We start from the raw sequence: 12732 nt of genomic DNA, 5'->3' as shown, positions 1-12732 counted from the left end.
CTATAGCTGAACCTTACAGATAAGGCTGCTAACACAATTCCATATTCAGTCCATGACGCATGCAGGGTGTGACAGGGTTAAGACTCACCACTGCTGGCACCTCCCGCTGGTTGCTCCAGGAATTAGCTCTGTCTAGTCATGGAGCACCTTTTGTGCGTGGTGCCTTTCCCTTTGTCTGCTCTGCTGCAAAGGGTGTGATTATGTACGATGTTTCTGTGCTCACATTTATTTTTGGGGACTCCACATACTTACTCCTACTGTAGCTCATGAAGCTGTACCCCAACATCGCTGACTCAAGAAAAAGGGAAGTTAACTACAGACTTAGCAGCTCCAGAAAGGTGGCTAAGTGTGTCTTTGGGTGGCTGAAAGCCCACTGGTAATGCCTCTGGACCAGTCTGGATGCCAATGTGGCCAATAGGGTTTGGATTATTTTGGCATGCTGTGCCTTGCAGAATGTATGTTAGGCTAAAGGAGAATACTCCCACTCTGAGTGGTCACAGGGCAGATCTGTTTCTCAAAGTGTGTACAGGCAGCCAGATCCCACCCATGTGCACACAACGCAGGGAAATTTGTGATGCTGTGTGTTAGTACATCACGGAACAAGAGGGAGCTGGAAGGTAATTGGGGACTGTGCCAAAGAACACTACCAGTGCTGTTGGAAAAGCTCAATAGAACATTGCCACATACTTCTGTTGTGAGACACCTTGGTGGGTTTCAATCCCCTGTAGCCAACATTAACGTACTGATTGAAAAGCAGAAAATCAGGGCGGTCCCTCAAGGTTAACACCTTTAGCCATGGTGTTGTGCTGAGGGAAGTTTTAATGCACTTTGAGGGCATCCTGTGCAATGTTTTTTGTTTATATGTTAACTACTGTATTTTGAGTTGTTTTATGGGGTGCTATGATGGGGTGGCTGCCCATCACTGGCAGAAAAGGAGTTAAAAGCAGCCCTAGGGAGGTTGCGCCGGAGGCAGCCAATTAGAAAGGAGTGGAGAGGAGCAGCCAATCATAGCTTGGCAGGCTCATATAAGAAGGGCTGAAGGGCAGAGCAGAGTTCAGTAGCTGACTGGAGCTCTGGGAAGAATACCAGGTTCCTAGCAGGAGGAAGGAGCACCAGCACTTAGGACAGAGCAGTGCTGCAAGCAGGGACCGGGGGAGCTAGAGAGAGCTCCTGGCTGATGGCTAGGCCCTGCAGGCTGAGGCCCTGAGGTAAGGGCAGAAGAGGGTGCTGGAGACGCATAGGAAGCAGCCCCAGGACAATGGACTGCAGTTGCCACTGTGGGAGTGGCTGGACAGAGATTGCAGGTCCCCTGGAAGGAGGGAACATAGAGTATGGCACAGCCGGAGGGCAGTGTCAATGAAGAGGATGTTGCAGTCTTGGGAGTGGGGCAGGTCCTGGAACAAAAGTGACGGTGGCAGGGCATCACCAGAGGAGGGTGCCCTGGCGAGCAGAGCAAATTCCCATGACAGCCGGCAGGAGGTGCCAGAGTGGTGAGTGAAACCCATCACAGGCACCCTTAAACATTGTTAAAGTAATTTTTTTAAAGTTCTGTAAGGTTTGGGGAAGCATTCCTTCCTCAATGTTTTCTGACACTGTTGCTCTCAGCACTTATGAGGTGCTATGCACCATTACTCTGGTAGCATGAATACTCTCATGGTTTCCAGTGGTGGCTGTTTGCTGGGGATAGGGGAGGAGGGGTAGTGAAAGGACTGCACTGATCTTCAGTGGCAATTTAGTTTTGTTTCCCTTGTCTGTATTGTCACTTAAATCGTTAAAACCATAAAGAAGTTTCAGTTAATTTATCTTCCATTTTTCATTCTGGCACTTTGGACAGTGACAGTTATTTCACAGCTCACTTCATTGTCACAAATGCTTTATTTATTTATTTATTTATTTATTCATTTATTTTAAAGACATATTAGCAAATTCATTGGCCAGGGGTGGAGAAAGGGGTTGTGGGAGAGAGGAAATTGATTGCATTTCCATGGCACCAGCCTTTTAAGATGTCAACCATGTGTTGCGAATTTTGATACCCCATCCCAAGCCTGTGGGATGTATCCTGTTGATCATATTCATAAAACAAGATGCACGCACAAGTGAAGTGAACAGTAACTTTTATTTACATACATACATCAAACATAGAGCTAAAACAGTTTGTAACAAGATCAAATGAACCAAAAAAAGTCAGAAGTAGGCAAATATTAATGTCTTGACCCAATTTCCTTTCCCCATGCCAGAGCCCTCCATCCTTTCCCTTTACTCCATACATGACCCAACTCCAGCCTGTTGCAGGTTCTGAACCTGTCCTTCACGCAAGGAACATTAAAAGTCAGGCTAGGGTAAAACTAGCAACCGGGCTGTGACAGAGGCAGCTAATTAGAAAGGGGTCGAGAGGAGCAGTCAGTCACAGCCTGGCAGGCTCATATAAGAAGAGCTGTAGGGCAGAGCAGGACTGTTAGGTTGCTGATACCATAGAGTGGGTGTGGAAGGTTGGAGGCTGGTTCTTTTAGGGGGTGGGTGGAACTAGGAGTGAGAAAGGCAGCTACTAAGGAGATGGAAGTTTTGTGAAGTAGACCCACCAGTTCCCTAGTAAGTTGACTGATTTTGTGTAGGCCATTGAACAGCCATTGGATGATAACTCTGTCACTACCAAGCTGGGCTGGATTCGAATCCATAACTTAGAGGCAAAAGGTAGGCTAGCCCATTATCTAGTCCCCTGAGCCATCACTCCCTCACTTGCTTAATGTTCCACCTCTTATTGTTACTTGAGGATTCTGGCAGTAGGAAGCTTTAATTTTTTTATTTGTTCTCTTTGAAATTGGGCTGCGAGAAGCCATTTATTTTGTGTTGGACTCTTACCACACAGGGAGTTACTTTAGCAAGCAGCTGGATTGTAAGCAGTGGCCAATCTGTTTCTACCCCGACATGGCTAGAAAATAGACTAGCCATGTCGTAAACGTTGTCTTAGCTAGACCAGCAGCACTCATGCTATAGTCTCTAATCCTCCAAAGCCCTTCCTGTTGATTCACAGAATTAAATGTGTTGAGAATCAAACTAGTCAGGGAAGGTAGGTGGATGCATATGAGGATTCATCTTAAAGTATTCTATAGAATGCAGGAGCTGAAGAATCCCTGAATTGGACAGTTTTGATTTTGCCCATGTAAAGGGGACACTGTCGGTTCAAAGTTTGGTTTAAAGGAAAACGCTTTAAAAACGTCTAAAATCAATACAAATATTTTTAGGATTTAAAAAATAAATCCACTGGAAACTATTTTTTATACATAAACATTATTTCATTACCCCCATCCTCCCACCAGCTGGAGCTGGCCAATTTTTTTCATACACAAAATGTTTTCATTTTAAAAATGGCCTTTTTTTCCTCAATCAGAAATGTTCATGAGCATTTTTCATTTTCTTGGTTTGGTATTCACCCCCAAACCCATCCACTTTTTTTCCAATCAAATTTGAAATCAAAAAATTGCCATAGGTTGGTTTGGTTGTTTTTGGGGGTTTTTTTTTTTGGTTTGTACCGTTATTTTCCTCCTTTCCCTTTTTTTAATGCAAAAAGGGGAGGAAAGAAAAAAAGGGGGATGGATTTGGATGGAAAGTAAAATGAAAAATATAAAAACTGAAAATTTTAGAATAAAAAATTATTCCTTTTTGAACACTGCAGAAAGAAATTACTTAAAAATTTCAAAAATTTTGCCCCATTTCCTTCCCCCATTTTTCATCCAGCTCTATTTGCAATCCTATGTTCAACTCTAAGTTCTCTTAGCTGTATCCTGCTAGTGCAAGAGAACCAGGAAGTGAAACTAACTAGGGTTTTTGTTGTTGTTTGCACTGTTATAGCTGTGTTGGTTTCAGGATAATAGAGAGAAAAGGCTAGGTGGTAAGGTAATATTCTTTATTGGACCAACTTCTGTTGGTGAGAGAAACAAGCTTTTAAGCTTCACAGAGCTCTTCTTCAGATCTCCTTTTCACTGTCCAAGCTGAGAAAAAGGCAAAGAGTAAACACATGTTTAAAAATAAGTCAGATCAGTTGTTAAAAAGCTCATTTTTAAATACTCTAAAGTGTCTGCAATGAAGCTGACAAATTTCTTTTCAAAACGTGATTGTTAAGGAGAGGAAGTGCCCCTTTAAAATTGTTTGTTACCCTTTGAGAGCCCCATAGCAGCACTGAGGTTTCACTGGTCACATCACACTGCAAATAAAAATCTGGATTAAGCAGCATAATAATAGTGAGAACAAGAAAGCAGTCATTTAAATGGAATCCTTGTTTCTGGAGCCTTCATCAGTGATTCGTACTGTTAGGATATAGATATTCAGGCCTGTCTGTAAAGGCCTATACTCTAAGAATTTAGGTGTATTCTTATCGCTTGGCTAGTTCTAGAGGTATAAAAGAAAGAAATCACTGTCTGCCGGTGTAAGGGCCTTCTCTTACTGTGACAGTTTGTGGCCCTGTGCTTAGGCTCAGGCCTTTGGCTAAGCAGCAGAGGCAGCCATAAGCTGGGAAGCGAATGGTCACATCCTCACATTCCAAACTAGTCACATTGAAATAAGGTGCTATTGGGCTGTTAGGCACTATCAGGACAGGATTGTATTCCTATCACCTCCAGAGAAAGGGAAGTGCCTAGAAAATGTAAAAGGAAACTTAGTTTGATAGCATCCTGTCTGGCAAGAACTCACTTATCAATAGCTGGGATGTGAAATCCTCACTTCTGTATTGTCTTGTCATTATAGTTCCCACTTTGCTGTTGTTTGTCTGTATAATCTCTGTCTGGTTCTGTGATTGTTCCTGTCTGCTGTATAATTAATTTTGCTGGGTGTAAACTAATTAAGGTGGTGGGATATAATTGGTTACATAATCATGTTACAATATGTTAGGATTGGTTAGTTAAATTTCAGGAAAATGATTGGTTAAGGTATAGCTAAGCAGAACTCAAGTTTTACTATATAATCTGTAGTCAATGAGGAAGTGACTGGGTGTGAGTGGGGGGTGGGCATGTGGGCGTGTGAGATGGGAACAGGGAATGGGGGTAAGAAAATTGGAATCATGTTTGGCTAAGGGTAGGAATGGGAACAGGGACACAGGTGTAAGGTTCTGTGGTGTCAGAGCTGGGAAGGAGGATACTAAGGAAGGAAACTGGAATCATGCTTGCTGGAAGTTCACCCCAATAAACATCGAATTGTTTGCACCTTTGGACTTCGGGTATTGTTGCTCTCTGTTCATGCGAGAAGGACCAGGGAAGTAAGTGGGTGAAGGAATAAGCCCTCTAACACGTACAATAGCCATTGGAAAGAGGCTACTATTTTCAGTCTGCCTAGAAATTACATATGAAAAATTAAACATGGCTGCTGAAAAGAGCACTATTTCTCATTTCTTTTGAACATACTTTTGAATGAGGCAATAAGATTAACACTTAATCCTGAGGCTTTTCAGCAATTCACTTTATCGTCATTCTCTATTTATGGGGCCGGAGGGAGAGGGATGGATGGATTTATTAGGACCGATTAAAAAGAGTTATACATGTATCATTTGACTTGGAGGGAACATAACCATATAACATATTTGAAGTATTTTAAATATTTGATCTAAACACCCAGGAAGAAGAGGACTTATTTAGCGAAATAAAAGTGGCCTATCTAAACCTAGGAGTCATGGGATGAAATAGAAGATGCAAAAATTAAGTCTATCCAGAAGAGTTACCGGATGCTAGATTTATTCAGCTGTGGAATACTCTCCCAAGGGCAGTTCTCTGTTCTCCCAGATTCATAATGTAAGTAGAAGGCCACATTCAATTACATTAAAAAGTGACAAATTCAAAACCGACACAAGGAAAGTGCCCCACAGCACGTAACTAAACTGTACCAGGATGTCATCTAGGCCAAAACCTTAGCAAGATTCAAAAAGAACCTGGACCTCTAGGTAGAGAACAAGAATAGCCAGAGTTATGCTAGTTAATACTAACAGATTTTGGAAGAGATACTAATCCTTATGCTTCAGCCATTAAACCATTCTCGAATTATTGGGAATTCTGAGCTGTAATGTGGACGATAGATTATCCCAGCTCTGCCTAATGGGAGGTTACCTGCATCTTCCTCTGAAGCATTTAGTACTGGCCACTGTCAGAGACAGGAAACTGAACTAGATGGACCTCAGGTTGGGCAATTCCTGTCATAAGAGATTTGCTTGGCCCATTGAAAACTAGACTGGAGAAAATTTGCATAAACTATCCAGTAGGAACAATCCTGTGTTGTACATTTGGATTATGTGACTCAGTAGGCCATTTGCACATCTGTTTTTTCTTGTTCTGGAATAATTGTGCAGGGGTTTGTGAAAATAAATCATTGCGAATAAAAATCTGGATTAAGTGACAATAAAATGAACTGAGCAGAGCAGCAAAGCAGTCACTTAGACTGAAACCTCATTTCTAGAGCTGTCAAGTGATTTGTACAACAGGCATGTGTGCGGCTGTTATTGATGGAAGCATTGCAGTGAAGCAGTGGCCTCTTCTGCTGCAGGGTTGTGTTCAAGATGAACATAATTTGAATCAGAACCAGCAAAAAAGGGAACCCTGGCATCTCAGAAACTTACATTAAAGAATGTGTGATCTCAAACCCAGACGCAGCAAAAAAGGGAACCCTGGCATCTCAGAAACGTACATTAAAGAATGTGTGATCTCAAACCCAGACAAATGCTTCACAGAACAGCCCCGGCTGCTACTGCCAAAGGCTCTGCCTGTCTGTACATTTTTGTCCCCAGGACGCTAACTGTTTGCCAGTTTGTGTGGGAGGCAAGGGTACAGGGAAGGCTGAAAAATTATTTTTTAAAACCAAACAGCCCAATTGAGTGAAGAACTAAATATATGGCTCCAGCACTGCACATGCGGTAACCAGTCATAAGATGGGAGATACATGACTTTCTGGAGATTTTAAATGCAAAGTGGGATAAGGTGCTAGGCACTCTAGCTGGGACTTCCGGAGGGGCCCAAGAGCATTAGGCACCCAGCTCCCTTATGCCTCTTTACGAATCCCAGCCTTAGTGTTCATTTTAGTTCCACCTTTGTCCCTGAGATGACAGGCACCTAGTCATACACATTGCTCACAGTGACCGAAAAATCCAGCCTGAGTACTTTAACAAACACCAACAACAGAACAGCCTCCCCGTCACAACTACACTCCTCTCCTTCTGGGACTGTTGGCTTCTAAAGAGCACCTGACACTGCTAACTTAGAGGGTGGGGAAAGTGAATGGTTAATAACAAGGATAAACATTGCAACTGCTGCATCAGCCTTCTGCCTTTCACTCTGTCCCTGTCTGATCCAGTAACATTTCAACAAGCTTCAACATCACTAGTATTATGGGCATTGCATCATGCTTCCAGTCAATGTTTAGAAAGACTAAATAAAGACTGAATCTGAAAACAGCCAAGTCAAGGCTTTTGTCTCTTAAAAACGCCAGCTGAAACTTGACCCCAGGCCTAAAAGGAAAGATGTCTCGTTGTTCTCATTCCAGTTCCACATGGGCCACTGTCCGTTTGCCAAAATTGCCATGTTATAATTCAGCACAAGTTGCCATTTGTGCAGAATCTTCTGCCCGGCACATTAGCCTAGCGCTTGAATTGGCTTTGCTCTGGAGTGGGGCTGGTCTACGTGATGGCAGTGCACAAGTTTGCGCAACAGCGGGCAGCAGTGCTCTTCTTTGCAGCAATAAACTAAGGTGGCTGTCAGCTGCTGTGTCTGCCAGTTCTTTCGGAACAGTTGTTCTGCCAGTGTTTACTGGGATCCATCACAAATGAAGTACAGTGCCATCATTCCTATTGTCAAAGGCTTGCAGCTTCCAGGATGAATTCATTACCTCTCTGCCCTTTATTCTTACTGAGGCAGAGTCTTCAATGAATCACCAGCAAGAGGAGGAAGTCATACTGTTCAGTAGGTCTGGCTCTTTGCCTGTGTGCCTCCCTCCTCTACCGATCCAGCTTATGGAAAGTGGTGCTGGTTTGATTAGGAGTCCGACTGGGAGTTAAAGCTTAAGTCTTTGAAGGAACAGGAGCGCTAATGGGAAGGATAAAGGTCTGCACCCATTCCGCATGTAACTGTTGGGGCTGCTCAGTAACGGAGTACACTGAACCCTGCGGTACCAGTAGTGTGCCGTGTGTACTGCAACTCGGAGGCAAGCAGTGTAAGTGCATTAGGAGCTAGGCCATGTAGGCACTAGCCCTGGTGGGTCCCAGTAACCACTCAGACACATGGCTACATGAAAGGGTATTTTACTCGGGCTGGAAGGAAAGGGAAAGTTTGCAGATGTCCTATGTATAGAGACTTAAACGGTTACAGTTCATGTGAGCACTGAGGTAAATGTTTGGCCCCTGGGACAGTCCAATCAAGAGTCAGGGCTCTTCAGGCCTACTGCCTGGGATGTCCTCTGTAGACCAATTTCTAGTCAAGCAAATAGAAGCTTGCAAGTGTCATAAGTTTCATTTCAGTAGCCAATGTCAGGTGCCCCCGAGGGATGAACAGAACAGGTAATCATCAAGTGACCCATCCCCTGTTGCCCATTCCCACCTTCTGGCAAACAGAGGCTAGGGACACCATCCCTGACCATCCTGGCAAATAGCCATTGATGGACCTATCCTCCATGAATTTATCTAGTTCTTTTTTGAACCCTGTTATAGTCTTGGCCTTTACAACATCCTCTGGCAAAGAGTTCCCCAGGTTGACTGTTCTGTGTGAAGAAATACTTCCTTTTGTTTGTTTTAAACCTGCTGCCTATTAATTTCATTTGGTGACCCCTAGTTCTTGTGGTCTGAGAAGGAGTAAATAACACTTCCTTCTTTACTTTTTCCACCCCAATCATGATTTTATAGACCTCAATCATATCCCCCCTTACTCATCTTTTTTCCAAGCTGAACAGTCCCAGTCTTATTAATCTCTCCTCATACCGAAGGCGTTCCATTGTGGTCCTTTTCTGAACCTTTTCCAATTCCAATATTTCTTTTCTGAGATGAGAGAGCCACATCTGAATGCAGTATTCAAGATGTGGGTGTACCATAGATTTATATAGAGGCAATATGATATTTTCTGTTTTATTATCTATCCCTCTTGTAATGATTCCCAACATTCTGTTTGCTTTTTTGACTGCCGCTGCACATTGAGTGGATGCTTTCAGAGAACTATCCACAATGACTCTCTTTCTTGAGTGGTAACAGTTAATTTAGACCCCCATCATTTTATATGCATAGTTGGAATTATGTTTTCTAATGTGCATTGCTTTGCATTTATCAACATTGAATTTCATCTGCCATTTTGTTGCCCAGTCACCCAGTTTTGAGAGATCCCTTTGTAGCTCTTCACAGTCTGCCTGGGACTTAACTATCTTGAGTAGTTTTGTATCAGCTGTGAATTTTAACACCTCACTGTTTACCCCTTTTTCCAGATCATTTATGCATATGTCGAACAGTACTAGTCCCAGTACATACCCCTGGGGACACCAGCATTTACCTCTCTCCATTCTGAAAACTGACCATTTATTCCTACCCTTTGTTTACTATCTTTTAACCAGTTGCCAATCCCTCAATTCTAAGCCAGGTTCAGTTAGTGTTTCTCCTTGCGGCCACTCTGCACTAGCTCACTGCATGGGCAGCAGGTATAATAGGCATGGGGAGGCTAAGGCACCCCAAACAGGATCCGAAGGGAGGTGCACCACTGGCCTGCTGCCTTTGGAGCGCTACCAAAAGGGTGCCAGGGCCGTGGCCGCGCCCACACTCCACCCCGAGGCCCCACTCCAGTGTCCTGCTCTTCCCCCGGGGCCCCTCGGTGGAGGGGAAGAAAGACCCATGGGCCAGAGTAATATTCCTTTGCCTACTGTTACCTGAGGTCTACCATGTGTGGCCCCCCCTTCCTGGCTCTTGCGTTTGGGGGCTCATGCTGCTCCTCTTCCCATCCCCGGTCTGCTTCTTCCCCCAAGCCCCGCCTCGCCCGCTACACGTGCTTCTGTCTCTTTGCCCCACCCACCTGTCACACCTCTTCACCCCCTCCCTGGCATCCCCACCTGCTGCTCATGCCTCTTCACCCCCTGGCAGGGGCCCCCCTCAGGGGAGGGGTGTGGAGAGAGGTTCGAGTGGCAGGGGGCTCCTTGTGGGAGAGGGCAGAGAGGTGCGGGCAGCAGGTGGGGGGGGCCTCGAGGGAGGGGGAGAAGAGGCACAAGTAGTGGACACAGGGGCCTCTGGGGAGGGGGTGAAGAGGTGTGAGTGATGGGTGGGGGAGGGCAGCGGGCGTGGGGCTGGGGGGCGGAACATGGCCGGGGCCTCAGGGGGAGGAGGCTGAGTGGGGGTGGGCATCAGGACGGAGCAGGGGACAGAGCCATGGTCCGGGCACGAGTGGTCCCCCCGGTGCTCAGGCTTAGCCTCCCCAGATGCAGAAGTCATGTGCCACCCATGGCTCCCAGCCAAGCCACTGCTGCTCCTCCATTAGTCCCACAGAGACCTGCAGCAGCTGGCGCTCACTCCCTGGTCCACATGTGGCTGTGCATACGGTTCCTGGGGAATCTTTTCTGTTTTCAGCTTCCCTGCGGCTCCTGACTTACCATGCAGCCTCTGCATCCAGCTTCGCTGTTGCTCCTTGCTAGCTATGTGACTGCTGCTTCCAAAACAGTGCCCAGCTACTTACTGGTGCAGGACCTTTCCCCTTACTTGGCCAGGAGGGGAGGCTGATGGGAGTCACAGTCCCTGCTTAGCAGACCCAGCACACTCATAAGGCTGGTACAGCAGCATATCGGGTCCCATGGAGGCAGGCTTGTGGGGGGCACTGCGGTTCTCAACTCGGTGATGCAAGTGTTATGGCCTTTATTTTTAAAAAAGAGGCGGAAAAGCAGGTGACAGGAAAGGGAATCAGGGTGCCAAGCAAACAGCAGACCTGTGGATGGAGAGGGAGCCAGCACTGAGGGCACAAAGGAAGACAGGAAAGGGCTTGACTGGAGGCCTGCAGCAGAGAGCCTTGTACAAGCCCATTATGTAAAGAGGCGGGGATTTGAATTTTCTGCTCCAGTCTCATCTTTTTGTTTTGTTTGTTTGTTTAAAAGAAGTTTCTTACAAAAACAACCTTTCTGTCTCTGGGGCTCAGACTTCCAGACGCCCTCTTTAAAATGCAATATAAATAAATAAACAGTTATAATAAATAGCAGCACTGTTATTAATCCATTTCCATCCCTGTAGCGGACATATGGTGTAGCAGAAACAGCTGATCCCATCACTATGGTTAGCATTATGGTGCTCTCACACAGAGGGCCTATAAGGACATGGCACTTCGTATGTGATGAAATATAACACCATGGACTGTGGGGCAGGTAAGGTGGCTTAATGGCCACATAATGTGCTGCTGTGGTGAGTGCTGAGGTCTATAACAAAGGGAGCAATTCATATGTTTTTCAGCCAGCCAACCAGCTGATTGGTACTGTCATAAATATAAGGGGAAGGGTAAACCCCTTTAAAATCCCTCCTGGCCAGAGGAAAAATCCTCTCACCTGTAAAGGGTTAAGAAGCTAAAGGTAATCTCGCTGGCACCTGACCAAAATGACCAATGAGGAGACAAGATACTTTCAAAAGCTGGGAGGAGGGAGAAAAACAAAGGGTCTGTGTGTCTGTCTGTATGCTGCTTTTGCTGGGGATAGAACAGGAATGGAGTCTTAGAACTTTTAGTAAGTAATCTAGCTAGGTATGTGTTAGATTATGATCTCTTTAAATGGCTGAGAAAGGAACTGTGCTGAATAGAATGACTATTCCTGTCCATGTGTCTTTTTTGTAACTTAACGTTTTGCCTAGAGGGATTCTCTATGTTTTGAATCTAATTACCCTGTAAGGTATCTACCATCCTGCTTTTACAGAGGGAATTTCTTTACTTCTATTAAAAGTCTTCTTGTAAGAAAACTGAATGCTTTTTCATTGTTCTCAGATCCAAGGGTTTGGGTCTGTGGTCACCTATGCAAATTGGTGAGGATTTTTACCAAACCTTTCCCAGGAAGTGGGGTGCAAGGGTTGGGAGGATTTTGGGGGGAAAGACATGTCCAAACTATGTTTCCCAGTAAACCCAGTTAGAGTTTGGTGGTGGCAGTGGAGATCCAGGGACAAGGGATAAAATTAATTTGTACCTTGGGAAAGTTTTAACCTAAGTTGGTGAAAGTAAGCTTAGGAGGTTTTCATGCAGATCTCCACATCTGTACCCTAGAGTTCAGAGTGGGGGAGGAACCTTGACAGGTACAATGTATGATCTTGGGGGGAGGGCGCATGGGGGGAATAAAGAGGAACATTTGGGGAGTTGCCAGGGAAACAACGTAAAATGTAGGAGATAGATATTGGAAGCTTGTGCCTGAGCCCTTGGTATTTGCACTCGAGGCTTCATGTTGTAGTTAACTCTTCTCCAGCCAACCTGGTTGTGGTTCCCATGGGAGCCTCTTAACACTTCTCCTTAACTGAGCACAATGGGCGCTGCTGACCCCTCCAAAAATGGTATACGCATCCCCAATGACTGAAGCCACTGCTTCTGCAGAACTCCCATGCTGCCAACTCGCCACACGTTGTGAGGCACACAAGTGAAAAACCAAGCCTCAGACTGAGCAATGCAGAAAGCTACTTCTAGGCAACTGCTGCAGTATCAAGAATTGGCCCCTGATTCAGCAAGGTGCTTAAGTATGTGCCTCACTTTAAGCATGTGAGTAGTCTCATTGACTTCAGTTGGA

General features: G+C 45.2%; 1 protein-coding gene across 3 annotated transcripts in view; it reads left to right on the top strand.

Moving 5' to 3' along the window:
- The window catches only part of MFSD2B (MFSD2 lysolipid transporter B, sphingolipid), an 86656-nt gene that overhangs the window by 62850 nt on the left and 11074 nt on the right, over positions 1-12732 (top strand). The window contains exon 14 of one of the 3 annotated variants that reach the window (XM_078852057.1): positions 5605-7142. The exons of the other annotated variants lie outside the window; for them this stretch is intronic. Coding sequence (XP_078708183.1) covers positions 5605-5632 — 28 coding nt within the window. The 3' untranslated portion in view covers positions 5633-7142. Of the gene's footprint in view, positions 1-5604; positions 7143-12732 lie in introns of those variants that run through there. 3 annotated transcript variants of the gene reach the window in all.

Source organism: Lepidochelys kempii, chromosome 3, assembly GCF_965140285.1.
Source record: "Lepidochelys kempii isolate rLepKem1 chromosome 3, rLepKem1.hap1, whole genome shotgun sequence".
Lineage (NCBI taxonomy): Eukaryota > Metazoa > Chordata > Testudines > Cheloniidae > Lepidochelys > Lepidochelys kempii.
Note: the sequence above shows the minus strand (reverse complement) of the source record. Positions and strands in the feature narration are given on the sequence as shown.